Genomic DNA, 25,665 nt, shown 5'->3' with positions numbered 1-25,665 from the left:
CCCACCCCGTGGCCCCTCCCCTCTCCCCCACGGCCCCGCCCCTCCCCGCCTCCCGCCCCGCCCCCGCACTACATCTCCCAGCGGGCCCCGCGCCGCGCACGCGCAGTGCCAGAGCCGCCGGCCGGGAAGCGGCAGCGCCGGGAGCCGCCGGGAGCCACGGTGAGGGGCGGGGGGGGGTTGGGTGCGGCGGGCCCGGCCCCGGTCCTGGCCTCGGTTCTGGCCTCGGCGGGCTCGGGGCCGGCGGCAGGAGGTGGGCGGGGGGGGATCCAGCCCTGCCCGGCCGGCAGACGGCTCCCTTGGGCCCCGCCGTTGCTGGGCCCAAGCCCCCGGTGCGGCCCGGGACCGGCTGTGGGGCCGGGGGCACCGGGGCTGGGCACCGGGTTTGGGGTCGCGGGGACCGGGCCCAGGCCCCTTGTGTGTCCTTGGGGCCTTGGTGAGCCGGGACGGGCAGCGCCTCGTTGGCTGCGGGGAGCAGCTCCCCCAGAGGCTCCCCCAGAGCCGCCCTGGCGCCGTTTCCCTTTTAAAAAAATAACATATTTTTCAAAAGTGACCCTTTAATTCGCGTTTCTGCTCCCCCCGCCGCTTGCCCGGTTGGTTTGGGGTCGGGGAGGCTGAGAGGGAACCCCAGTGTGGGGCAGCTGCCTTGGCTTGGGCGCTGGGTGCCCCCCAGGAGGGTGCTGGGTGCCCCCGGGGGGTGCTGGATGCCCCTGGGCACAGGGTGCTGGGTGCCCCCCAGGAGGGCGCTGGGTGCCCGGGGAAGCACCGTGAGCTGTCCCGGTGGTCTCCGCTGCCTTCGTGCCGTGCCACGTCCAGCCGGAGCCCTCCAGGCCAGCCCTGGCCCCGCCGACAGGCACGGGACTGCCGCAGCGGGTGCGTGGTGCTGGTCCTGCCAGGGCACGGCCGCGGCTTCTCCTGGAGCCTAGCGGACGGCCTCGGGGTGCTGCGGGTGCTGTGCTGCCGGGGTGTCCCCCTGCAGAGGCACCGGGCAGCCCCCTGCAGAGGCACCGGGCAGGCTTTCAGCCCGTGAGACCGGTGGGTGAGCGTGCTGGGTGCTGGCTGAAGCTCAGCATCGCGTCCCCCCAGATGAAGTCTCGCCGCGATCCCCTGCCCTGCGCCCCAGGAGGACGCTGGAGCGAGCGAGGGGTGAGCCGAGTGCGGTTCCTCGCTCGGGGGATTTTCTTGGAGCTCGTTTTCAATGGACAGAGTCCAGGTTTTATTTCTCCCGTGCTGTTACCCCAGGCACGGCGGTTCTCCGCGGGGCTGCGCCCTGATCGAGCCCGTCTGCTTGGCCAGGATCTTGGCGGCGACCTCCCCTCCCCTCTCCCTCCCGGCTGTGGTGTTGGTGCTGGGTGTGTGTGCGTGGGGGGGGGGGCACAGGGCTGCTGCCCGGGCTCCTTTTGGGGTTACGGTGGCACAGGATCACAGGGTCCCGGGCTCGTCCAGCCCCGCTGCCTCCCCGTGCGTTGTGTGTTCGTGTTCCCATGAAGTCAGAGTTCGCCGTGGATTCCCTGCAGCCCCTCCAGTCCCGTCCTTCACCCGGTGTCAGTGGCCCCTAGCACCCCCCCCCCCCCCCCAGGCACCCCCTTTTCGGGGCAGCCTGCTAATAACTCGGTTTTACCAATCTGGTGACTTTTAAAATGCGTTTTGCAACCGCAGCCCAGCTCGAGGGCTTTCATCCAACTGTGGCACAGGCTCGCGCGTCGCTTCGGTGTCTGACAGCGCTGGCAGTCCCAGCTCAGGAACTTCCAAGCGGGCCTGGGGTTTGTAGAAATCCTTTGAGGCTCGTGAATTTTAAGATCCTGCATCGAAAGCGAAATAACTTTCCGTGTGAGGCCGGAGGACTGAGAGTTACGTTTGTCTCCCGGATGCTTTCACCCCCCCCTCGCCCCCACCTGCGCCTCCCCTGCCTTCCTCGGTGTGTTTGGCCGGGGCTGGAGGAGCAGGGAGTGAATTCGGCCGTGGGGAACAACTGGAATGCACCCGGTTCTTGGGTGAGAAGTCCCCAGCTGAAGCCTCGGGGGCGAATTTGTGCTGGAGCTCCAGGTCAGACCGAGCAGGCCCCCGTTACAAATCGCCCTCTAAGCAGAGGGCGGGCGGCGGGGATATTTAAGTCTTCGGCTATCGGATTTTGGTTTTGTTTGGGGCTTAAATAAAAATCCCGTGGGGTTTATGATTGGAGCCAGGCGTTGCCCCCAGCTGTCGGTGTGATTTCTGGCCTCCCAGGGGAGGCGTCGGTCCGAGGGGCTCGGTACGTGCACGCGGTGCCCCCAGAACCGAGCCAGGAAGGAGCTGGGGCGGCGGGCGGGCTCGGAGGGACGCAGGGCGGCTGCTGCGAGCGTCCCAAACGCGGCACCGGGCAAGTCAGCGGCGTGCCCCGGCCCCGCCAGCCGCCTCCAGGCCGTGTTAGCACAGCGCCCCGAGCCCCCTGGGCCTGAGCGAAGCCCCTCGGGGAGAACTCTGCTATCGAACCCCTCGGCTTTTCGTGTTGGTGTGTCACTGAGTTGGTGGCACAGGGAGGGAAAGGCAACCCGAGGCCTCTTCCCGCTGGTGTTTGCCCTGGCTCGAGGACTCGTGTCGCTCCTGCAGCTCCCTCCCCGTGTCCCCCCCTTCGCCGTGGCCGCCAGCAGCTGCAGCTCGTGCTGGGCCGTGCCCCCGGCTCCTCCTGCGCAGGAAATATCCGTCCTTTCTGACGGGGAAGCGGGCGCCGGAGCCTGGCGTGCCCAGAAGCGGCTGTCGGGGCTCACGTGCGGCCAGGCGGGGAACCTCTGCTGCCTGGGGTTGGGTTTGTCCTCGTGTGGTCCTGGGTTCAGAGCATCGCTGCCATCCCGGGGGAGGACAAGGGGACTCGTGGCGCCTGCCCCTTCCCTGCACAGAGGTGGGGGCGTGAAGGAGGTGGCGTTTGGTGCCCTTCTGCCTGGTGGCTGTCTGCTCTTCTCCATTTCCCGCTGCCGTGCCTCAGGAAGGAAGGAAAACAAGCTGCTGCCTCCCTAAAAACCTCCCTCCGCTCCGTCGGCGGCTGTAGGCTCTGCGGATGAGTATTTGGCAAGAGCTTAGGGGGGAAAACAGAACTGGTAAAGTGCTCCACTTGTAAATGGGGAGCTGCCGGGGGCTCGGGGCGGGCAGCCCCGAGCCCTGCTCTGACGCACGCCGCTCCAGGTGGAGCGTGGATGTGCGGGTGCGAAACCCGCCATCAAACCGCACGGGCGGAGGCAGGTGTCGGCTTTGACACCTCGGGTTTAAATTTGTCGCTCTGAGCAGCGAGATAACCCTCCGTGTGTGCCGGGGGGGGGGGGGGGGGGGGGGGGAAAACCCCCCGGCCGAAAAAAAAAAAAAAGATGGGTCGCAGCGCGCGGGGACTTGGGTGCTGACCCCGAGCCGCTCGCCCCCAACCCCGGGCGAGCTGGGGGTGTGGTGCAAAAACCTCAGAGCAGCTCAAACGAACCGGCTGCGAGTTCCTGGAGAAAGCGTCGCTTTCCCCTTCTCAATGCAGACGCGGGGGCGCCTCCGTTCTCTGCTCTCTTGATTCTGTTTCTTTTTTTAAGCCCCGTGAGCGTGATGGACGGGGCGCTCCGCGGAGCGTGGGATCTTCCCCCATCCGGCGGGGATGTCATTCTCCGGGCAGATGGCATCGTCCCGTGGAAGCCACCCGCTGCCGAGCTGCCTCTCGGGAGCCCTCAGCCTCTCGGTGCGACGGGAAGGAAGCTCCTAGCTCCTCGTTGGCTGTCAGGACTCGAGCGAGCAGTCAGCGAGGCGAGGCCTGAGGGGGGGGGGGGGGGGAAGGTGGCTTTGTTTTTGCAGCGGGATGCGATTCATTCATTCACGCTCCTGCTCTCGTGCCCAGCTGCTCGCGAGCGCCGCCGCGGGGGGCTCCAAGTGGGCTGCCAGGCAGCGGGACAGACGTGTCCCCGTTCTGCCTGGGATCCTGTTGGTTAGGGCTTAGTTGCTGTCCTCTGCGTCTTTATCCGGACGCCTTAAGGCTCCTTCCCCTCTCCCTGATCTTCCCCAAATCATCTCCTCGTGGACTGAGCGCACTGCCCCTGGCTTTGCAGCCCCAGAGGCTGCAGGTAGGTGCTCTGCGGTCTTGGTGACCTGCTGAATCCCTGCCCGCAGTGGCGCCGGCTGTTCCTCGTGCCTTTGGTTCCTCCTGGTGCTTTCGTATCCGTTCCTGTCCCGGATGGAGCTGAACGCTCGTCTCTCTGTGACTCGCAGGCTCTCGGGCTCTGCATAAAGGATCGGCTCCTGGCTTTGTGCGCACCTGTAGTGCTGCACGGGAGGATCCAAGGGACTGATCCTGGATGAAAAGCCATCGGAAGCTGGGACGGAGCCGCCGTTGTGTTCCCAGAGTGCAGATCAGCGGTTTCTGGAGCTGCTTGCGTAACCGAGGCGTGGCTGTGCACGAGCGCTGGGCTCCTGGCGGGGCTCGGGGCGTGCGGCTGCCAGGACAGGCTCCGAGCACGGGCAGGGAGTGGTGCAGGGCAGCCTCTCACCTTGGCTCCTGGCTGCTGAGCGTCCGAACTCAGCTCGGGGCCTACAGATACAGATCAGCAGCAGCCTTGGGCTGACTTGAGGCAGGTCTGCAGCGGCTCTGGGGTCGGAAGCAGTCTTTCCAAAGAGCTCTTTGCTAGCAGAAGTAGTTGCTGGCATTGGCGTGCTGTAGGTGGTGGTACCTCGCTTGCCCTCGACCGGAGGGTTTTGAGGCTGAGCCACTCCTCTGTGCTCCCCGAAATGCACAGTAAGCATCTTCGGTGAAAGGCTGAGCTCGCTTCCTCATAAACAGCTTGTGTAGCTTGGGTTCGGGGCGGGGTGGGTTTGGGGCACCGTTCTCAGCTCCCTCTGCTCTTTCTTGCTGCAGATCCCCCAAAAGAAGATGGTGTAAAGCCAGCCAGCGCAGCTGCTACGTGCCCAGACCCCAGGAAGGAACATGGCAGCGGCTCAGGGAGCAGGAAGCAGCGTGGCCGGGCCGTCCGGAGCCCCCGCCTCTGTCCCGGGGCACGGCAGCACCCCGGTGGTGGCGGTGTGGGAATGGCAGGATGAATTCGGCCGGTGGAGGCCGTACCGAGGCAACGTGTGCAGCTACATCGAGCAGGTTCTCCAGGCCTCTCAGCAGAAGGGCCGGCGTTCGGGGTCGGGCCTCGTCAGCAGCATCCCTCTGGGACACGCGGATGCCGTCTTGGCCCCCTACGTCATCGACATCCCGAGCATGACGCAGTTCCGGCAGGACACAGGTAAGGGAGCTCCCCTCCCGCGCCCGGATTTCGGCAGGGCTGCTCGTGTGCTTGGAGGGAGGTGGGGCGGGAGAGCCCTGCGATGCTCTGCTGCTGCTGCAGGTGGTTCTTTGCTGGCTGGCACGTCCGCTGCTCTCCTGGTGCTGCCCGCCACCCAGCACGAGAGCAAATTGGCGTCGGGAACCCGCGGGGCTGCGCCAGGCAGGCGGAGGTGACTTCCTCAGGAGCCTCATCGCCAAGACCTTTGGAGCTCGGAGCCCGGGAGCCAGACCCCTCAGAGCTGGCAACTTTCTTCCCGCCCCCCACCCGCATCCGTCGAAGACCACCGGCACAAAAAGGCCTTTCTGCCATTCCAACCCTCCCGCCTGCGTCCCTTGTTCCCCCCGCGGTGGGAGTGCCAGCTGCTTTACCTTGGCACGCCGCCCTGCGCAAGCTGCTCTGCAAAAGCCTGCAGCCCCCGCGCGATGCTGCCGCAGAATATTTCCCCACCCCCCCCGCTGCTGTCCCAGGCTTGCTCGCTTCCTCCCGGGGAGGGGCAGGGGTGGCTTGGTCTTGATGGCAGGTCTAAGGCCTAATTTTCGCTTTCGTCTTGACTCTCCTGAGGTCACTGAGGCTGGGAATGTGCTGAGGTGACTCCTGTCCTCTTTCGCTCCAGCTGTGCCGAGCAGCTGTAGCTTAGGAAGCGGGGACGGAATGCGTGCCCTCATCCCCTGAAAATCCAGGGAGGTTCTGCGTTACGCACCCCAAACCAACGGAAAATTCTCCGTGCATCAGTTTTTCCCCCCTTTTGCCAGCTCCTCTCCCATTACCCCAGGACGCAGCCAGCTTTTTTACCGCGCTGCCCAAACCTCCCACCGAGCTTCAGAGGCTGGCAGCGCGCGGGCGTCCGGCCAGCTGAGGCAATAAGCGAGCAGTGTCTTGATTCAACTGCAGGATCGGACAGTTCCTGCAGGAAGGGGAAGTGGTTGGAGTGGTGAGCGCTCATGGCAGCTGCATCCGTGTTTTTGTAACTTTTATTGCTTACCAGTGACCTCGAGGTCAGTTTTCCCTAGGACAGTGCTGGGTGAGGAGCTCTCGTAGGTGAGTGTGCTGGCAGCTCTGGCTGGGCACGGCCTGGAAGCCCTTGCTGGGGCTCTGAGCAACGAGCTTGGGCCACCAGAGCTGGCACCAGCGGCTGCTCCTTGTGTTTTTAACACCAGCCTGGTGAGGGAACCTTGCAGCTGGTGCTCCACCTGGGCAGCGATCCTCCGGGACGCAGCCCGGCTTGGTGAGGTTGAGATCTCAGCCGGGGGGGGGGGCTGGAAGAGGTGTCCCGGTGTGAAAGGGCCATCCTCGTCCTTCCTCGTGGCTGCAGCTGTCTCTCTACAGATGTCTCGCATCTTTTCAGTCCCTTGAGAAAGATCTCAGAACATCTAGCGGTGCTGGCTGTTGGGGGATGGTTTGCATTTAGTCCGGGGAGCGGCACAGTGTGGATTTGGAAGTGATGCTGGATGACGTGATCTCTTTCCTCGGATGAGATCTGCGGCAGACTTCAAGACCAAAAAGGCTGATTGTACAGCCCAGCTCCCCCGCGGGGTTTCCCACCGATTCGGAGGGATGCTGATCAGAGCGGCCAGGCCTGTGAGCTCCCCTCCGTACATAACTGTTCCTACGCGCTCTTCAGCATGCCTGTTGAAAATGCTCTCGTATCCCCTTTTCCTGGCCCAGTTCTAAGCAAAGCCTTTTCTCTCTGCAGGGCCCTGCCTTAAACGCGAACCTTTCCGAGCGAGCAGCCAGCTGACCTTTGTCATGCGCTGGAGAAAAGAATCTCTGCAGGAAACATCCCCATGAAAAATCTTTAAACAGAGCAAAAGGGGGAAGAAAAAAAAAAATAGGCTGTTGTATTCTGCTCATTAGCTATTAGACAGACAAACAGGCTCTTCAAAGGAAGCCAGGGAGAATAACAGGAAGGCAGTGTTAACGGGGCCGCGTCCCACCGCCGGGGAGCGACAGCTGTGCAGGGGGGTCTGGGGGGCAGGATTAGCCTCAGGCCTCAGCTGCTGCTCTGGGCAGCTTAGCTGTGAGGCAGCAGCCGGAGCTGTCCCCTCGCCACAGCTGTTTGCCCACCCGGGAGAGGAATGCCAGCGTCCCTGCCAGCCCGGGGGAAGGGGGGCGTTTTCCAAGAAGCACGTGCCTCCGCTCTTCTTGTGGGCTCCTCACGGCTCCTCTCCCCGCTGCTGTTTGGAGATCTTCAAAGTTACAGGTCCCCTGCGAGCACCTGGCGTCCTCCCTGTGCTGCCTCTAGCTTCTGACCGGCCAGCTAGAAGCGAGCCTGGCTGATCGCCCACCCGTGAGTCCTGCTGGGCCTCTTGACACCTCGTGTCACCCGTGGTGGTCTCCTCTCCACTGGGAGCGGGTTCCCAGCACTCGTCTGGACGCTTACCTGTGCAATTTGCTCTAGGGAACCTGCGTTGGCAGGGGCGTTGGATCTCTTGAGGTCCCTTCCAAGCCCTACAATTCAGTCTTCCCCCTGCTCGGGTCTCCCCCGGTGCACTGTGCCTGGTGAGGCTGCAGATCTGGGCACCCAGTGCGTGTCCAACGCTTGGCAGGACTCGTTTGCTGGCCAGGAGCAGTTGTTGCTCGAGTTTGCCCTTGGCCGTGCTCTCTGCTTTCCCCTGTGAAGCGCTGGTTGCTGCCTGGGGAAGGTCGGCTCGGGTCTGCTGGCACCTTCCACCCCACTGGCAGCTTCCACCCCGACTTCTGCCGGAGCGAGGTCTCGTCCCACGCGAGTCTCCGGGCCCTGTGGCTGAGCTCTCAGCGCCCAACCCGCAGGTGAGGGTAGAAACGACCAGGGCGTGAGGCAGAGGAACTCAAGCTAACGTTCAGCCAGGCAGAGCCCCAGCACGGGCAGCAAGGGGGTGCAGGCAGCTGCAGGAACCTGGTTTTGCAGAGGTGAGGGCTTCCGTCCTGGTGGGCGGCTCGCCTCCTCCTGCTGCTTTCTGCTTTTATAGCGCAGCCGAGCGTGAAGTCGCCCCGGGGAGCCAGCCTTCCAGGGGATTTCGAGCTCGTGCTGCTGCTGTAGAGCAGCCTCGCAGCAGCAGCTTTCATTCCTCGTCCTTTGTGTGAGCAGCTGCTCTCTGCAGCTTCCAGATCACTTTGCTGGCTTTTCCTCCCTGCTCCTGCTATACTGCCCGGCGGGCAGGAGCCTGGAGAAGCTGGCCCTGTCCTTCCCCTCTCTGACATCCCTGGCCTGCCCCCGTGGGACTTCACCCGCCCCCCAGACCCTCGAGGAGCAGCGGGAGGTGGGCGTTCAGCCCCTCGCGTGTTCCTGCGGAGCGCTCTGACGGTGTCGCGTCTCTATAGTTACTCTGTTGTCAAGGCTGGGGGAGGCTTTTTTCACCAGATCTGTGCCTCAGCCTGATTTTTTTTATTATTATTTTTTAACGTCAGCGAAGCATCTGTGATCGCTGCGCCGTTGTGCTTGGGTGTGTCGGGGCCCGGATCCTCTCCCCTTCCCACCCTTCCTCCCCGCAGCGTTTGAACCCGCGGCCAGCCCGCGATCAGATCTGGCCGAGGGACAGAGGGCGCGGAGGCGCTGCGTTTCTCTGAGCTCATCCCGCGCCGGGATGAGCAAGTCCATTAGTGCCTCCAATTAGCCGCCGCAGCTCTGTGTAGGAACGAGTCGCTGAAAGAGGTTTCCCCCTGACTTCTCCGCTCATGCTGACTTTCCCCTCTCCCCCCAGGGACGATGCGGGCGGTCCGCAGGCACCTCTTCCCCGGGAGCTCGGCGGCCGGGCAGGGCATCGTCTGGGAGTGGCAGAACGACGAAGGCGGCTGGTCCCCCTACGAGATGAGCGTCTGCGAGGTCCTGGAGCAGGCCCGTGCCACCAACCACCAGCGGGTCGATCTGGCGCCCTTCGGCTACAACTACGACGTCGACCTGGTGGCCCAGGTCCAGACCAACAAGACCACGAGGTTCCGCCGCGGCGTGCAGCGCCGCTTGGACTCCCCGTACCCGGTGACGTCTGCCTCGGCCCCCGGCCACGCCGGGGTGGGTTGCTCTTGCCAGCAGTGCTGGCTCAACGGGGGGACTGGCCCCATCACCACGCGGTACCGGCACTCCATGACAAACTTCCCCAACTCCTCCGCCACGCATCAGGTTTCCGGCAGGACGACGTCCGCCAGTTCTTCCGGCGTGGGCTTTGTGCCCTACAACAAACCGACTTTGTCCGCCGTGAGGTCGACGCCGAGACTCAACGCGCAGAGCACCTGGGCTTTGCCTCAAGCTGGGGGCCCCAGCACAGGACTGTCCGCACCCAACGGAGTCAGGTACAGCCCCCGGTTCGCCTTCACGTGCCGCGTGTGTGTCCGACAGCCCTGCGGCGCTCGGGGCTTCGCTTAGGAGCCTCTCCGTCCCAGGGGACCGCGCAAGGGTCTTCTCCCTAAGAGGGAGATCTTCGTGCCTTTGTGTCCACTGCATGAGGAAGCTTCCCCTCTGCTTTCTCTCTTCTCCCACTCGAAATTATTCCCTGTCAGCCGTGAAAGTGCCCCATACTGCTGGGGGAAGTAGTCAGGTGGAGATACTACGGGCCTGAGGAAACGTAGGCTCTTGGGAGCGCTTCTGGTCGTCCGAAAGCAATTTTGAGGGGAGAGTGAATGAAAAGGGGATCTGTGAACTTTCCCATTTAATTCAAAATGCACAGCAAGTGTGGAGTGGAAAAGGGCCCTGTTCAAAGCTCTTCCCCTTCAAGGGGGCCCTGCAGAGCTTGCTGCATGTGGCCGAGACCCCCCAAGTTCTCTGTCACAATTAGGAAGCCCACGTTTGACGCTTCTGGTGAAAAGGGTGCTGTGGGGCTTCCCTGCCATGCTAGAGGCCCTGAAGCACGCGCGCATCTCGCAGCACAGGATTTTAGCTCCTGTTGGCAAGCTGCTGGAGCTGAAGGAGGGCTGTGGCTGTGCCGTGCTGCTGTGGGAGGCAGGGCTTCGGTTCTCCTCAGGCCTTTGGGTTCGGGCTAAAAGAAAAGCGACATCTCCTGGGCTCACCCTGTGGCCCCGCTCCTCTCCACCTTGTAGGGTCGGCCTCTGTAACCCAAACCGAGCGCGATACTCACAAAGAGGTTTTCAGTCTGAACTCTTCCTGCACGCAAGGCTTTTTCTAGCCCCGGTCTTTCGGGGTCTGTCTTATTCCCGAGAGCCGGTGACAATGCCTGCACTGAGCAGCTCCCGCCTGCAGTCACCTCAAACTGAGGCCGCAGTCAGGGCTCTCCGCCTGTAAACCACCGGCAGCGTGTCGAGCCCTGCACTCTTTGCTAGAAATAATCCAGGCGCTGCCACACTGAGCACCTGAGAAACCAGAGAGCAAACTTGTCAGGGTTGATTTACCTGCCCGAGCCAGCCCAAGGAGATGCACGGATAAGAGATCTGAAGGGCGGTGGAAGCTCATTCCGCTAATTGCATGCGGCACAAGTTTATTTTGAACCTCGTTTGTATCTTAAGCAAGACTTTAAGTCTTGCTCCCTTGATGAGTCTCTCTCCTTGGAGATCTTCAGAAGCCGTGGACGGGACCTGTGCAAGCAGCTCCAGGCGCCCGTGCCTGGCCAGGGCGTCGGACCAGGTGCCCTGCAGAGCTCCCAGCCGTCCTGTACCTCTCTGCGTCTGATCTTCAGGTGTTCTCAGCACCTAACAGGCCTTTCCCTCTCGGGGGTGATCTGCATACAGTGACTTCCCACACCTTGTTCTTCTTTCTCACGGTCTCTCCCTGGTGCTCCCTTTGCACCTGGTGACCGTGCCTGGCACCTCATGCATCCGCCGTGTTTCTGTGCTCCGCTCACCTTCGGGCAGGGCGCAGAACCGGAGCTCAGCACCGAGCAGGGCTCTCGCTGCCTCCCTCAGAAGCTGCCAAACCCCGCGTCTTGTGGGTTGGTGCGTGGTGCTGTCACCCTGCCTGGGGCCAGCATCTGTCCCCCGAACATAAACACCCGTGTGGCTCGCAGAGTAACTCCTGGGGGGGGAAGAGCTCGCCAAAACGCTGCCGTGGCTGCCCTGCAAGGTTCTGGCTGGAGCCCATAAGGCGCTGGGGTGCCCCGCTGGGTGCTGAGCGGGGAGCTGGAGTCCTGCAGCGTTACCTGCCCACGGGCTTTGTCCTTTCCCCTGCCAGACAAATGCGCGTGGGGGCCTTGATCTCTGTCTCCCAGTGCTGTTCCAGTACGTGACGGGGACCCAGCGCCAGCTCGAGGTGGCTCTTCCCCTTTCTTTCCGTGCCGTGAGCTGGAAATACTGCGGGGCCGCTGTGATTGCTCTTGGCTGGGGTTACGTTCCCAGGCTCGCGGAGCTGTGTTCCAGCAGAAAATACCCTCATTTCTGTGAATTAGGGGAAACCTGAGCAGCACGCCCTAACAATGTGTTTCAGTTAATTCCGAAGCCCGGAACATTCCGGAGTTATTGCAGCCGCTGGGTTCCCTGCCTTTCCCCGTCGCCTGTGCTCCTTGGGGTGCTTAGCTCCTCCTGCGTTGCTCCTCGCTCAGTGGGGAGCTCTGTGGCTGTGGAGGCGAGGTGCTAATTATCCTGCACTAATTACCCCAGGAAGGGTTTGTGCCTGTGTCCGGCGTGCAGCTCTGCTGTGGTTCATCCTGGCTGTGACCCGCGGTCCGTGCTGGGGCGCAGAGCTGGCAGCGTGGCCGTGTCCCGGCAGCGTGAGCCCCGTGCGGGGACAAAACCTTGTCCCGTGGCCTCGGGGCTGCACGGGCTGGCTCTGGAAGCGGCTGCCTGGCTGCCAGCACCTCACGCTGCCTGGAAGGGGCAGCGAAATGGCAGCCGGCCCCTTTCCAGCCCCGGGGGGGTCTGAGAAGAGACGGATGAATCTGGAAGGACGCCCGCGGGGGAGCCTCGTGGCACTGAGCTGCTGCTGCTGCTCCGTGGCCCTCGCCGCAGCTCATGCAAGCGTCCATCGACAAAACGAGCAGGAGTGACAGAGCAAGGCCTGGGCTGCGGGGAAGGGAGCAGTGGGGTTGGGTGGGGATTCTCCACTGTCTAATAAAGGTTGTGCTGTGTGTGCCCTGCAGCACCCCTGGCAGCCTGCTGGCTGTTACAGAACTGCTGCCCCAGCCCCGGCCTCGCTGCGGCTGAGCTGTTCCTGGCGGCTCAAACGCTACTGGAAACGGGGAGCCAGGGCAGTTGTACACAGCCTGGTTAAATACACCCAGCTCAGGAGGAAACGTGGCTGAAAATGGCAGCACAGAAGAAAACCTCTCTCCTGCAGGGCTGAGAAAAGAGGTGGAGTTCCTCCTGGAAAGCTGCCTGCCTCCCTGGGTGGCTGTGACAGTTACTCCCAAGGTGCAGGTGGGAATCGCCCCCAGGGCGGGCGGCACGGGCACGTCTGAGCCGTGGCAGCACCAGGAAGCATTTCCCGCTTGCTGCGGGCTGGGGCACGGGTGCAGGGGTGAGAGAGGGTGGAGCTGGGGCGCCGCGAGCTGCGGCTTCGATTCCCCCTGCTCTCAACAGGGTCAAAGTCTGCGAAACCCCGAGAGGAGCGTCGCCTGGAGCGAGCCGGGGCCCTAACAGACGTTAATACGTTAGCAGCGGAGCCAAGAAGATTAAGTACATGTGGGCAGGTTGTTTTGCCTCTTGGTGCCTTGGTTTCCTCCCGTGTGTTAAAGGCAGATAATGAACCCGGCCTCCTCCACAGACCGCGCTAAGAGCTGCAGACGGAGCGTGCCGCGGTGGGGGCCGTGCCCGCAGCAAGCAGCGCCCCACTGCGTGCGGCTCCCCCCCCTCTGGCCACCTCCGGGTGCTGCCCGGCTCCCTCCGAGGGGGTTCCTTGGAGAGGAGGGCACTGCCGGGGGGGTGTCCCGCTGGGCACAAGGGCAGGAAGGCTGCAGGAGGTTGTGTGGGGGGAATAAATTGGTGTCGCAGCCAGGAGAGTCCCTGCGTGGCTTTCTTGTCCGCTCTGAGCTCAAGCGGCTGTGGGTGCCCGTCCAGCTCCTGCCTGCAGATAAGGCAGGGGCTGGGGTTGGGGAAATTTCATTGAAAAGCACTGGGAGGGGAGCTGTGCAGTATTCGGGTGCTCTTCGGAAGGGCCCAGGGCCACCGCCCCACGTCTCCCACGTGCTCAGCACGCTGTCAGATCTGGAGATGCGCCCCAGGGACCAGACCCCAGGCAGGGTGTTTCTTCCTCCTCCTCCTCCTCCTCCTCCTCCGTACCCTTCAGCTCTTCTCGCCCACCAGCAGAACAGCAGGCTGCTCGGCTCCCGCAGACCGAGGGGGTCTCTGCCACCCCTCGCCAGGCCCATTGTGACTTGTCCCCAGCCCTTTGTCACTCCTCATCCTGGTGCCAGGAGCGAGCCCCATGGATCGACGCGGCTGCGTGCAGCGCAGGAAAAGGTCTTTGAAGGGGGGGGGGCTTGGTCTGGGTCCTGTCCTGATGCCTTCTTCAAAACAAAGCGAGGGGAGAAGCTCTTGGGTGGCCGCTGTTAGCATCACGGGAGGTTTTCCACGGAAGGGGTTAGACCCCTGGGCACGCGTGTGTGAATCTGAGGCGGGGCAGGACCTGGGGGAAGCGTTGGCTGCTGGTTCAGGGGGTACAAAGGCACAGGAAAATGCAGCTTTTGTAGGGGAGGGAAGGAGGAGCGGTCTGCATTGGGAAGGGAGAGAGTTCACACGGACTTCTCCGTTCCTGCCCCGTGAGGAAATCACGTGTGGGGCTGTTCGGCTCGGATCTGGCCACCGAGTGCCACCTCTCCGGTGTTGCGCCTTGCTGCCTCACCGTGCTGCAGCAGCTGAACGTCTGGGAAGGCAAGAAGCTGTCGCGCTTTGCTTCTGGGATCCACTGATGGCCACCAGGAGTTTCTCACCGGATCCGTGAGGACGCTGTCTTGCTTTGCGCCCCTTTCTTCACAGCCTACGACCCCCTGGTACCTACGGCGCTGAGCAATGGGGCGAGCAGGACGAAATCAGCCCGGGGAGGAGTTGGTACCGGCAGAAAATTGGAGATTTCAGGCGCTGACTTCCGAGCGCTACAAGCACGGCCTGAACGTTTGGCTCAGCATCACGGGTCCCACAATTTCACCTGCGGGCAGCAGAGGTGCTGGGAGCTGCTGTGGGCGCCCAGCCCCTCTCCGTGTTGCAGCACTTTTTCTGGCATTGCTGCTCTCCCGACCTCCCCAACCAGAGCCCTCCCCGGCCTGCCGGGGTCACTCCCCCCGTAGCCGAGCCTACAAACTGGCAGCAGCTCTCCCAAAAAGCCGTGATGCCGCGGCGGCACCGGGGCACCTCGGGTCTATGCTAGCGGACTACTTGCAGGCAGCTCGTGCTGCTGGCAAGGCCGCTCAGGTGCAAGGCACCGCACGTGTGAGGCTGCCGCAGCAATACCCTTTGTTCCCTCTTCCCCTTCCTCCAAAAAAACCCTCTTCGGGCCCGGAGGAGCGTTTCTGCCCCTTTTGTGCCGTGGTGATGCTCCTTCCTCCCACGCGAGGCGGCCGAGGCACCGCGGAGCAGCGGGAGTTGCCCTCGGTTTCACCACGGGTTTCTGCAGGTGTAAGGGAAACGGCAGCGCGTGGCAGCCCGGCCGATGCGCTCACGCAGCGCCGAGCGGACGGGCGAGCACGTCCCGCGGCCTCGTTCGCTGAGCTGCTGCTGAGCTACGCGAAATAAAAAGGATTTGGGGTCCTGCGTCGTAAATCCCTGCGCTCCAGCCCTTCTGTGTGCCCCTGGGTGGATCCCCGCTGAGGATTCAGCCCTGTCCGGGCTCTGCCGTGTTTTCATTTCCGTGGGGAAGGGGAAATGAAGGCACCCCGGCGGCTGTTGCACCTTGGGGTTGATGGCAAAGCACAAACTCCTCGGGGTCTGGGCTGGGGTCACGGGCTGGGGGCATCCAGACCCTGCAGTGCTTCTGCTGGGGGGAGCACAGCCGGAGGGAAAACGGAGGAGAGAAAAAAAAACGTGAGAAAGAGCAATGAAGAGCTGAACCAGGGAAAAAACAGGTCACAAAGAGGGGTCACGGCACCTGCTTCAAAGCCCCCCCCCAGAATCGAGGGGAGGATTTGCCAGCGGGGCTCGAACCGGGCTGCGGTGAGAACAGCCCGTTGCGTCATTTGAAAACGTTGCAAAATTAGGGGCAAGCGAGGGGAAACCACGGCCTCTGAGAGAGGGAAGGGAAACGTCCGCAGCCCGGAGGGCCTCCTAAAGGGCTGGGGGCCCCGGTCTCGTGCGGCCAGGCCGTCAGAGCAGCGCCAAGCCCTGGGTGCTGCCTTCTTCAGGAGCTCGGTGCCTGCGCAGGGACCTGCTCCGAGCGGCGGCAGGTAGGGGAGGTGGGGACGCGTCGCTGCTGAACCTGGGGAGGCCGAGGAGAGGGACCCAGCTCTGTCCCCGGGGCTGTTTTGGGCACGGTGACAGCTTCTGGAGGGGGCTGGGTTCTCAGAGACAGCGGGTGGCATTTGGGAGCTTGGCAGCCTGCCGTCCTACGGGTTGGTGTAAGTGGGGATGGTGTGGGGAGTCTGGAGGTGGTCATCAAGGCACTGGGCGGTCCCTGCAGCTGCTGTGCCTGAGCTGCCAGCTCTGGGAAACACCATCAGAGCCAGTTAGGAACCTGAAAGGGATGTTAGGGCACCCGCACTGATCCCCAAGGGAAGAGGGGTACCAAACTCCCCCAAACCTTTCAGCCCTTCCTCCCTCCTTCCTGCACCCCGCAGTAACCCCGGGGACGGGCAGGGAGAGTCAGGACGTGGTTCTGCTCAAGGACCAGCTGCACGTGCTCAGGCGCTTGGCTCGAGCTTTCCCTGCCTCGGTTTCCCCGCGTGGAAAGCTGTTGGGAGGTGCCGCTCGCTTCCTGCAGCCCGCACAGCTGCAACATCTCCCACAGCCCCCAGGGTTTGTGCTACTGGGGGGGCTCGGGGGGGGGGGGCTCCTCAAATCCCACAGCTGGACCAGTGGGTGAAGGACGTGTGGGTGGGGCTCATCGGGGCAATTAGAGCCCGTTGATATACCCAGGGCCTGGGGGTGGTGAATCGGCCCTGCTGTGGCTGAGCTGTGCTGGTTGATGTCTCTGTGTTTCTCCTCTCTCTCTCTCCAGTGCCCCGAGCCTGCCGGTCAAGATGTCCAAACCCAGCAAAGTGAGCCAGGCTTTGGCAGGTAACGTTTCTGTTCTGCTTTATCCGCTTTCTCTTCAGGGTTATGTGAGCAAGCGTTCTACTTTTCCGTAGCGCTTCTTTTCCTTTTTTATTTCTATTTACCAGCATCTCTGAATTGCCTTTGGCAGTGGAAAAGTTTTAGGCCTGAAGACCAAAAGGTAGAAAAGGAAAAAAGGTAGAAAAAAGCTTGAGAGGGAACGGGAAGGGCAGACCCCAGTAACTTTTTTTCACTGCTGCTGGTCCTGAGGCTTTGTGCTCCCATCCCAGCTGCGGTGAGGCCTCGATGCTGCTCAGCACCTGAGGCTGCAGCTCAGCACCTCCCTAACACAAGAGCAGGGTGTATCTGGTGTGCTCTGAGCAGGAGGGGGGCGGATGGAGCTTGGCGGGTGAGTCCGAAGCACTTCTCTCACCCCGTGTTTTAGATAGCCCCTCGGGAGCTGGCTTTTGGGGCTGTGTTTGGGGGTTGGGTACTTGCCTTCGTAGCGTAGGGCAGCGCGTGGGCCAGGCTGTGTGCTAGCTGGTGTTTGTTTCCTGCTTTTTTTTTCCTCTGAGGAGGAAAACCGCAGTGCAGGATGGCGTGGGGGGTTGTTTCGTGTGATTTTATTACAGAGGCTCAGGTGGTCGTTAGCTTAAAAAATGATTGCGATGCATTGCCTTGGGGAAAGGCAGAGGCAGACGTTGAATCAGGCATCGTCTGCGGTGGCAGCACAACGCAGGCTTGCTTGTACCCATCCAGACCCGTGAATGTGATCCTAAACATCCCTGAGAAGCCTGTCTGGGGGGGATGGAAGCGCCAGGTTTCCACGTGCAGATTCGCCTGTTAAAGGTGCGGTGGCGTTGCCTTGAACACGGCAGCTCCTGCTCGCAGCTTTCAGGGGCAGCACTTCCAGTCGGGTGCCTCTCGGTGTGCTCAGCAGCGGGGCTCGGTGCCTGAGGAGCCGGGCGTTGTGCTGGGAGCTGATGTCCTCAAATTGTGCCCTAACCCAGTAACCGGGGGTAGGTGAGTGGAAGAGACCTGGCGTGTGGTATCTTCTGGGGGCTGCTGTACCCATTTTGGACACAACAGAGTATCTGTGAACCCCCCCGAGTATCTCTGAACCCTCTCTCCTGTCCATGCGTGGTCTGTTCAGGTTAGCAGCTCCCTGGATGCTGAGCTCTGCTCCTGAGCACCCAGAGGCAGTTGGGCTCACTCTGACAAAGCGGCCACCACCTCTTTCCAGGCAAGGTGGTGGTGGCCGGTGCCTTTTTAGGTGCCAGGCTCTGCCGTGCCTCAAAACGCTCCCCTGGGACTGCCGTTTCTGCTCATCCGGTGTTAAAGCTATTGAAGATTGCACCTCGGAGGTCCCTAGCACCAAGCAGGCACCAGGACAGCACGCAGTCCCTCTCCCAGTCTCTGTGGCAGCGAGGTGCGGAGTCGAGCTCAGACCTTGCCTAGATGGATGACCTGAGCAGGGCTCACCTTGCTTATGAAAGCTCCATTTCATCCCCTGGCTGTGTAATTAGTGCCTTAATCACATAAAGGAACGGCCCCCCCGCCCTGCACGGCCCCTCTGTGTCTCGTAGTGCCACGTTTACACCTAAAAGGCTGCAGAAGAGCTTGCTGGAATCACCCACCTGGCACCATTTAAACCAGAATGAGAAGGGGAAGCTGTAATTGGCTCTGCTCTTCTTGGAGGCTGGGACAGAAACTGTTCATCCTCGGATCTGCAGCTCCCTGTGAGGTGTGCTGGGCTGAGGGCTCGGTGCATCGCCTGCCCCCAGGGACAGCATCTTCAGGTCCGAGCCCGAAGGACCTGGCTCTGAGCAGCCCTGGGTTGCTCCCTGCCAGGTGCAGCAGACGTCGGAGCTGCAAGGGAGGAGAAAAATCTGAATCTGCGATTGCCTTCAAAATGAAGCAGAGGGGAGATCTGGGCAAGTTAATTAGTGAGTGACAGGAAAATAAACGTCTGGGAGTGATTATGGTAAAAAGCGAGCAGTGCGGTTGTGGCAACAAGGGCAAATTTTACTGGGATTTTTGCTGGCTGGGTCTTCAGGCACATCTCCTCCCCCCTCTGTGCTCTGCTCTCTGCTTCTAGGACCTCTCCTGGGGGCTTTTGGACCTCTTCTGGGAAGTGCTGTTTTGTTTGCATTTCAAATCCGGGGGAAGGTCTTGGAAATGCTTATTCGTGGGGTTATTCTGTAAAATGCAGGCTGCCCCCCCCCCCCCCAATCCCACCGCCCAGCTGTGATCTTCAGCATCAGCGGCGATGGAGGGCAGGCTCTGGTGACACGGGAGGTCCCAGCTGTGACCTGAGAGGGGTTTTATTCTGCAAGTCTTATGGCCTCTGGTCTCCATCCTGAGGTGCTTCTCAGCAGCTCCAGTTCTAGGCTGAAGCAGGAGAAGCAAAGCCCCCGGAATCTTGCCGATGCTCGCCAGAAATGCTGCAGGTGTGTCTGAGAGCTGGGGGTCCTGAAGGAAGCGGGCTTTGTGTGATGGGTGCCTGGGGATTTGGGTGAGGAACTGATAACTCCAGCTCCACATCTTCCAGCAGCGCACCTCCACATCCCAGAAATCATGAAGCTGGTTTAAACTTTTGTACAAAATCAGGCTTTGTCCTGACTTCGTTACCCTCATGCTTCCAGGTGCATGTGGAAACGTGTCTCCCCCACCCCCCAAATCATGCTGGTACAGAGAAATGCCGGAGGAGAGGTCCTGGCAAACTGCAGTGTTGGTGTTTTAGGCTCAGCTGGACTAAATCTGGTGGGAACAACGTAGTTCAGGTGTGCCTCGTGGCTGCTGGGGGACTGGGTGCTCGTATGGGGACCCTGCTGGGGTTGGGAGACAAAAGGCTGGAGGCGAGCTTTGAGTTCAGCCCAGCCCAGTGCTTCTCATTCAAGTTGTTCCCAGAGCTGGGACGTTTGGGGATATCCTCACCATGAAAACTTGGACGGGTGTAACTGTGCAGGTTAGATGTGCTTCTCTCTCTGAGACATCGGGTTATTTGATGGCAAGCCCTGCCCTTCCTTCCACCTGCTTAAATCTTGAGCTGGAACAAAGCACACCCGAGTCTGAGGTCTGTCAGCACAGCTCGGCAGCCAGAGCGGTGACCGGAGGGGCGCGTAGGGCTGGGTGTGTGAGTAAGAGCCTGGCCAGTGCTCAAACCTTGTGTAAGGGAGCTTTCCCCGAGCTCGGCTCCAGCACAGGATGTTACAAAAGCGCCGGACTTCATGGGAGGCTCAGAAAAGCCGGCGGATGTTGTCATAGCTGCCGCAGAAATGATTCCACCCCAAGGAGCCCTGCGGACTCCTTGCTGACACTGCACCTGCAGCCAAATAAACGCTTGGAGGAAGAGAGGAGCGGTGTGCGTGCCCGTCCCACACGCGGGCAGGAGCAGGTGAGGTGCCAAAGCATGCTCTGCAAGGCTCTCTGCCTCTCCTCTCCGCCTCTGCAGTGCTGGCAGGGAAGAGACCAGCGGTCAGTGGGAAGTCTGAACGTATCAACGAGTATTTTGTGAGCTCTGGGGTGGCCGACGAGCAGCGGGAGCTCCTGCAGGAGCTCCAAGGCATCCAAGGCTTGGTCTGGGCGAGCTTATTCAGTTGCAGCATGGCCCTCGTGTCTTCAAGTGGGACTTCACCCAGGGTCAAACTTGCTCCTGACACGACTCCCCTGATGTCTGACTGCTGAGTTAAAGCTGTCCACGGGTCAGAAGCGGAGAACCAGCCTGCGGGTGTGGAGTGTCTCTGGCACTCCGCGTGGAGGCACGCTCCCCTGGAAGGCTTGGATGCGGGGAGATCCCTCGCTGGTGACTCTTGTCACCAGACTCGTGGGAGGCTTGCTAGATGCTGAGACTTCCAATATTGTATTAGCACGCTAAAGGAGGAATCACTGCTGGGTTGTGAGATGAGCCAGAAGAGCGGTGTAGCACGGGAACAGCCCCTTTCTGAATGCTCTCTTGATTGGGAGCTGCAGGAGGAGATGATTCATTGCGTGTCTCTGAAGGCAGCAGGAGGTAAAAGTAGAAAATGACCTTTTTTTTTTTTTTTTTTTGCTGGTTTCAGGAGGATGCGTGGCTGGGGGTAGCTCTCCTGGTCCCACGCTTGACCTGCCTGTATGCGTGCACGGTGTTGTAGATGCCTTCAACTCATAAAGTGAGAGAAAGCTCCTGAAATAAATGTTTATTTCCTTTGCAGTGACTCATGGTGCTGACAGGCAACTTTAGACAATATCAGGGGATGGGAAGGGCTGTGACAGCGGGTAACCGAACTCTGAGGTTCTGTGCCTTGTCTCCTTCACTCAGCCTAACGTTTGAAGGAGACCTCTCGTCCTCTGAGGTCAGTCTTCCAGCCTCTCCTTCTGGGTCTGTTTTTTACAGACTGTGTTACACCAGCAGGCCGGTATTGATCTCCTCAGCAGAGAGCTCCAGTTTTGCATTCACGTATCAGCCAGCTGTGTGGAGGGGGCGAAAACCCCGCTGCTCTTTGGGCTTGCTCCGCAGATGTCGGTCTGTGCGGTCAGCGCTGGGGAGCGGCTGGTGGAGGCAGCCTCGCCTCACCCCTTCCTCCTGCCCCGGGCCGGGCACGGCGCTTTATGGCCACGCTGGGGTGAGGCTCCCAGAGACCAAAGTCCCTGCCTGGTGTGCAGGGGGGTGGCAGCTTGGGTGGAAGCTGGGCTTCAGGTGCTCAGCTTCCTTCGCTCCCGCTTGTTGTGGGAACGCTGAGCTGTTGGCCGAGGCTTGCTGGAAGTGGTGAAGGGCTGCTGGCTTAGGGCTGCGAGCAGGCAGCAGCCCTCTGGTCCAGAGTTTGAGACCTGCAGGAGGTTGTTCTGACCGTGCACCTTCTGGACCCGGTGTTCATGCTGTTCACCCGATGCTCGTGCTGTCCTGTGCTGACTTCTGGGGTTTTCCTCAGCTGGACCTGCTGAGCGCCGTGTGATGCTGCTGGGGTGGTGGCTACTTGCTCGGTGTTTGCATCTTCCAAAGATGCTCCCTGGGAGCAGGGGGCTGCACACGAATCCAGCTCCTCAGAGGTGGTCGCTGAGGGTGGTCCAAGGCTGCGTGGTGTGGTGTTACCTGCCTCCCTTGGCAGGTACGTGGATGTGCTGTGAGGAAACTTCCAAACTCCTGCTCCTCATCTTCTGGTGCCAGACTTGCCAGGAGCTCTTGGAGGTGTTTTCTCCTTGGTGCTGAATCACAGACCTCACAGTCGGCAGGCAGGGGCTGGGATTGCTCAAACAACTGCCTCACCTGCTGCTCGTGCATCTTTAACTCCTGCTTGTTGCCTTCCTTGGCCTGCTTTTCTTCCCCCATAACTCCTGGCACAACTACGCGTGTCCGATGCCCGTTGCCTTGGCGTCGGTCCGCAGAGGAGCTCTCAGTGCTGCGAGGAGCTGCCTTTGTGCTGCCTGCAGCTCCCCTCAGAGCAGGAGGCGCGTGCTTGGGCGATGTGTCACGGAGCAACCCGGTCTGCTGGCCAGACCAGCTCTGCCAACGGCCCTTGGGCAGCCCTGGGCTAACTGCTTCGCCTCCGCTCCCTGCCCCATCTTGTGAAATCCCTTCTGTCTCTGGAAGTCTTTGGGCCTTGCATGAAAGTTGAATAGCTTTTAATAAAACTCTTCTATCAAGAAAGGGCTTGGGCAGTTTGTGGGGCGGGACGTGTGCTCGGACCTCAGGTGAAGCCGGGGCAGGACGCAGTCGGGGCTGCAGGGGCTGGCTCTGCTTGGGCACTGACATCAGTTCTGCACGGGCGATTGCTGGTTACAGGGCGTGGGTTCTTAACACTCTTTTCCGCCTGAAATATGCGACTAGTTAACACTCACACCAAGCTGGCTGCTTCCTCTCATAGCTCCATTTTTAGTCATGTGTGGGCAAGGCTCCTCGTTTTGTCCTGAATAAATGCATTTGCTTTTCTGTCTTCCTTTCCCAACCCAGTGGAACACAGGCTTGAAAAGCCTCGGTAACTTTGGGTTTGGCCAGGAGCTACCGCGTAGGGATGCGGGGACGCTGGCAATAACCTTAGCGCTAGGAGGTGGTTTTGCACAGGCTGCTCTGAGAGGTGAGCTGGGCTTTCAGGTCGCCCGCTGTCCGTCTGCGTCTCTGCATTATTTTCTGGCTGTGCTGATAGCTGCGGCAGGGGGAGGTCTCTTCCTGGAGAGGCTGCAGCAGGTGTTCCCTGGAACGTACGTTCGGGAGCAGCGCGCCACCCTACAAGCGTTACGCCTTGTAACCGGCCCGTATTTCAGGGGCAAACACCGCGCTAGATCAGCATCACCGGCCCGGTGGCTCTCTGCGTGCCAGCCGTACCTCCAGGGAGCGGCTGTCCTTAATGATTCATCAGCTTTAACAAAGCGCATCCAGCAAATGCAGCGCTTCTCGGTGCGGGCTGGGAGGGACAGGAGTCTCGGACTCAAACTGTGGATGGGGTCCAGCAGAAAATGGAGCCCAGTTGCACGGGGCTCCTTCGGCGGGGTCCGAGGTGGGCAGCTGCAGGCTGTGCCCAGCCCAGGACAGCTGCAGGCTCTGCAGGCCCTCAGGCTGCTCTCTGGGGATGCCTTTGAACCACTCTGCTTTACGGGGGAGCAGCTGAGCAGGAGCCGTAGGGATTACAGGTAACCGCACGTCCCCAGGGGCAGTGCTGCCCACAGGGCTCGGTGAGCTGGAGGACTCCGCACCACGACAGACGTGAAATGACCAAGGAGCCCTAAAGCCAAGGCAGAGAGGAAGGTCGTGTCCAAACCCCAGCTTCGAGGGTGCCTGCGTTTCCCTGTTTTAATTTGCTGCCCGAGCTCCCCTTGCTGAAGTCCTCTGGATCCTGTCCCCGTGGTGACTCCAACCCCCTCACCTCTCGGGTGTTTTATGTTCTCTGAATCAAGGGCTTGGGTTTTGTTTTGTTTTTATCTTTTTTTTTAATTTGAAAGATTGAAGTTTTTTTTTTTTTAATGAATGTGTTTCCCCGTTGTTTCCTTCCTGCATGTCGATCTCGTACCCGCTGTAGGCATGACGGCTATTCTGATGTCAGCCGCTGGACTCCCCGTGCACCTCACCTGTGTGCCGCAAGCTGCCAGCACCCATAAAGCCACTAAAAAACACAGCTCAGTTAAGGAGGGGAGGAAAGTGTCCAAGAAAGGTAGTTCCTGCTCAAACTCTGATATTTGCTTCCATCTCCTTCTCTCTTATCTCTCTGCACTTGTTCTGCCTCCCTCCTTTCCTCTTGTCTCTCCCCCCAACCCTCTCGGCTCTTCCGACTGACTGGGGATGTCCGTCCCACGGAGGGAAGAAGCAGGGCGTTTGGCCTGCGTGGTCCCTGCCAGGCTGTAAAACAAGACGACGAAGTAGACCCTGGAAGCTCTGCTCGTTTCCATCAGTCGCTAGAGCTGGAGCAGCCTGGCTGTTCTCTGTGCGTGTCGGATCTCTGCCGTCTCCCCGGGGTCCCTTGGAGCTCTCCCGGGGAGCCCTGGCTGTCCACGTACCAGGACTTTCCCCGACTCGCTGCCGGGATGAGTCTGGGAGCCGAGGAACCCTCAAGGACAGCATTTATCCATGTGCTGTCTCAAGAGGAGGGCTGCTGGTGAGCCAGGAGGTCTGAGTCACGAGGTGAGCAGAGGAGGATCTGCCAGGCGAGCAGCCCCTGAGTCACGCAGGGCACTCGGGGCCGCCTTGGGATGGGTTTGTCTTCCCCGCCTGCCTCGGGCAGAAGGGAGCAGGAGGGACCAGGTCACCCCAGCTCCCTGCCAGGCGCAGCCACCTGCAGGGCAGGACCTTTGTCCCTGCTCCTGGACGGGAGGAGCCTTGTGGTGGAGGAGAGGAGGCAGCAGGCTGTCTGGGTTCCTTGGAGTCAGTGCAGGGAGGAGGCTTGACGCAGGGTGCAAAGTCCTCCAAAAGAGGTAGGAAGGGGGAGAGGAGAACCAGAAATTAAAAAAAAAAAAAAAAAACTCAGAAATTTAAATGTGAAGGGAGGCATCTTGTGGAAATGCATCGTGGACGGAGCTGGGGGGAGGAGATGCAAGTGGCAGGAAGGAGGGAGAGCAAGTGTGGAGTAGGATGTGTGAGGGGGGAGGAGAAAGCAGGGGGTGGTGGTAGAAACGGTGACGAGGAGGAGCGAGGAGAAGGGAGGTGAAGAAGAACCCAGTGGAGGTGGTGGCAGAGGGGCTGCACAGGGACTGTGCCTCGGGGGCTGGATGCTGGGGTACCAAAAAAGCCTTTGGTGTTGGTGTGTCAGGGTGAGGGCTGTGCAGCAGGACAGCCGCACAGGATGGGAGCTGCTGGAGGTCGGTGACACAAAGCTGGCCGCATTTATTGCCAGGTGAGGCCACAAACACCGGGTCCTGGTCTCCAGAAGCCCCCTGCCAGCAGAGGGGATGTCACGGAGCTGGCCCGCCAGCCCAGCAGCACATCTTCACCCATGAGACACGGGCTCTTCGGTGCTTGGCACGGCACCAGGAGCACTTGCACGGTGCCTGCCCGTTGGCCGGAGGTCAGGCTCGCTCAGGCAGACGCTGCTGAGCCCCGTGTTCGTGCAGCCCAGCACCGGCCTTGGGGCTCACCGAGCAGGAGCTGTGCTCGGTGTCAGTGTGGGGCTGGTGCCAGCACCCTGCTGCGGCTCATCAATGCCACCTGCTGGGGCTGGGAAACCTCCGGGCCGAGAAGCAGGAACCCAGGGAGCAGAGGACACGGGCAGAAGGGGCGGTGTGGGTGCCGGGAGCTGCGTGCGGCTCCTTCCATCCGGCCGGCAGGATTTGGCCCCCGTCCTGCTCAGGATGTGCCGCAGAGGAGGTGCGTTGCCAGCTCTACCACTTGCAGCGCTGTGAGGTGAGGAAGCTCTCCTGTTTTCGTTTGTAAGTCGTCTCCTAGAAAGCAGGACTGCCCCTGGGGGCAGGAAGGCCGGTCCTGCAGGGTGCTGAGTGTGAGATGCCTGCGTGAGCAGCGTCTTGGTGCCACCTGGGGGCGAGCTCCGTCTGTGCCCTCCTGGCTAAGGAGCACTGTGCCGCAGCGCCAGTGGTGAGCCTGACTTGTGGCCAGACTGTTCTGTCCTTCTACAGCCCCTGAAGCTGTAACAGGCAGAGATGGGGCTCATCGTGTGGCCTGAAGCTCTGCATCGCCTCCCACACCCCTCCAGGCTTCTCCATCGCTAGGAGCTCAGGTGAGAGCTGCACACCCAGCTGCAGGCACATCGATGTGCCGACTGCAAGCGGCTGGCACCAAAATACCCGGCGGTGGGTGCAGCGTGCCCCTGCCCAGCCCCTTCTGGCTGCCTGCTGCGGACCCCCAGCCCTTCCTCTTGGCTGGAGCAGGAGCACGGGTGCGTTTATCCCCGCTGACACCCCCTGCCCAGCCTTTACGGTGGCACCATCCCGGAGCTTGAAG

At 61.2% G+C, this 25,665-nt stretch overlaps 1 protein-coding gene across 2 annotated transcripts in view; it reads left to right on the top strand.

The window, feature by feature from the left end:
- The first annotated feature begins 55 nt into the window (after positions 1-55).
- DTX2 (deltex E3 ubiquitin ligase 2) overlaps positions 56-25,665 on the top strand; it is a 32,647-nt gene continuing 7,037 nt past the window's right edge. The window contains exons 1-5 of one of the 2 annotated variants that reach the window (XM_035343289.1): positions 56-159; positions 4,853-5,225; positions 8,948-9,533; positions 16,270-16,328; positions 23,297-23,428. In XM_035343289.1, the coding sequence (XP_035199180.1) occupies positions 4,922-5,225; positions 8,948-9,533; positions 16,270-16,328; positions 23,297-23,428 (1,081 nt within the window). In that variant the 5' untranslated portion in view covers positions 56-159; positions 4,853-4,921. The remainder of the gene's footprint in view (positions 160-4,852; positions 5,226-8,947; positions 9,534-16,269; positions 16,329-23,296; positions 23,429-25,665) is intronic. The other variant, XM_035343290.1, reaches the window with a different exon arrangement.

Source organism: Oxyura jamaicensis, chromosome 19, assembly GCF_011077185.1.
Source record: "Oxyura jamaicensis isolate SHBP4307 breed ruddy duck chromosome 19, BPBGC_Ojam_1.0, whole genome shotgun sequence".
Lineage (NCBI taxonomy): Eukaryota > Metazoa > Chordata > Aves > Anseriformes > Anatidae > Oxyura > Oxyura jamaicensis.
Note: the sequence above shows the minus strand (reverse complement) of the source record. Positions and strands in the feature narration are given on the sequence as shown.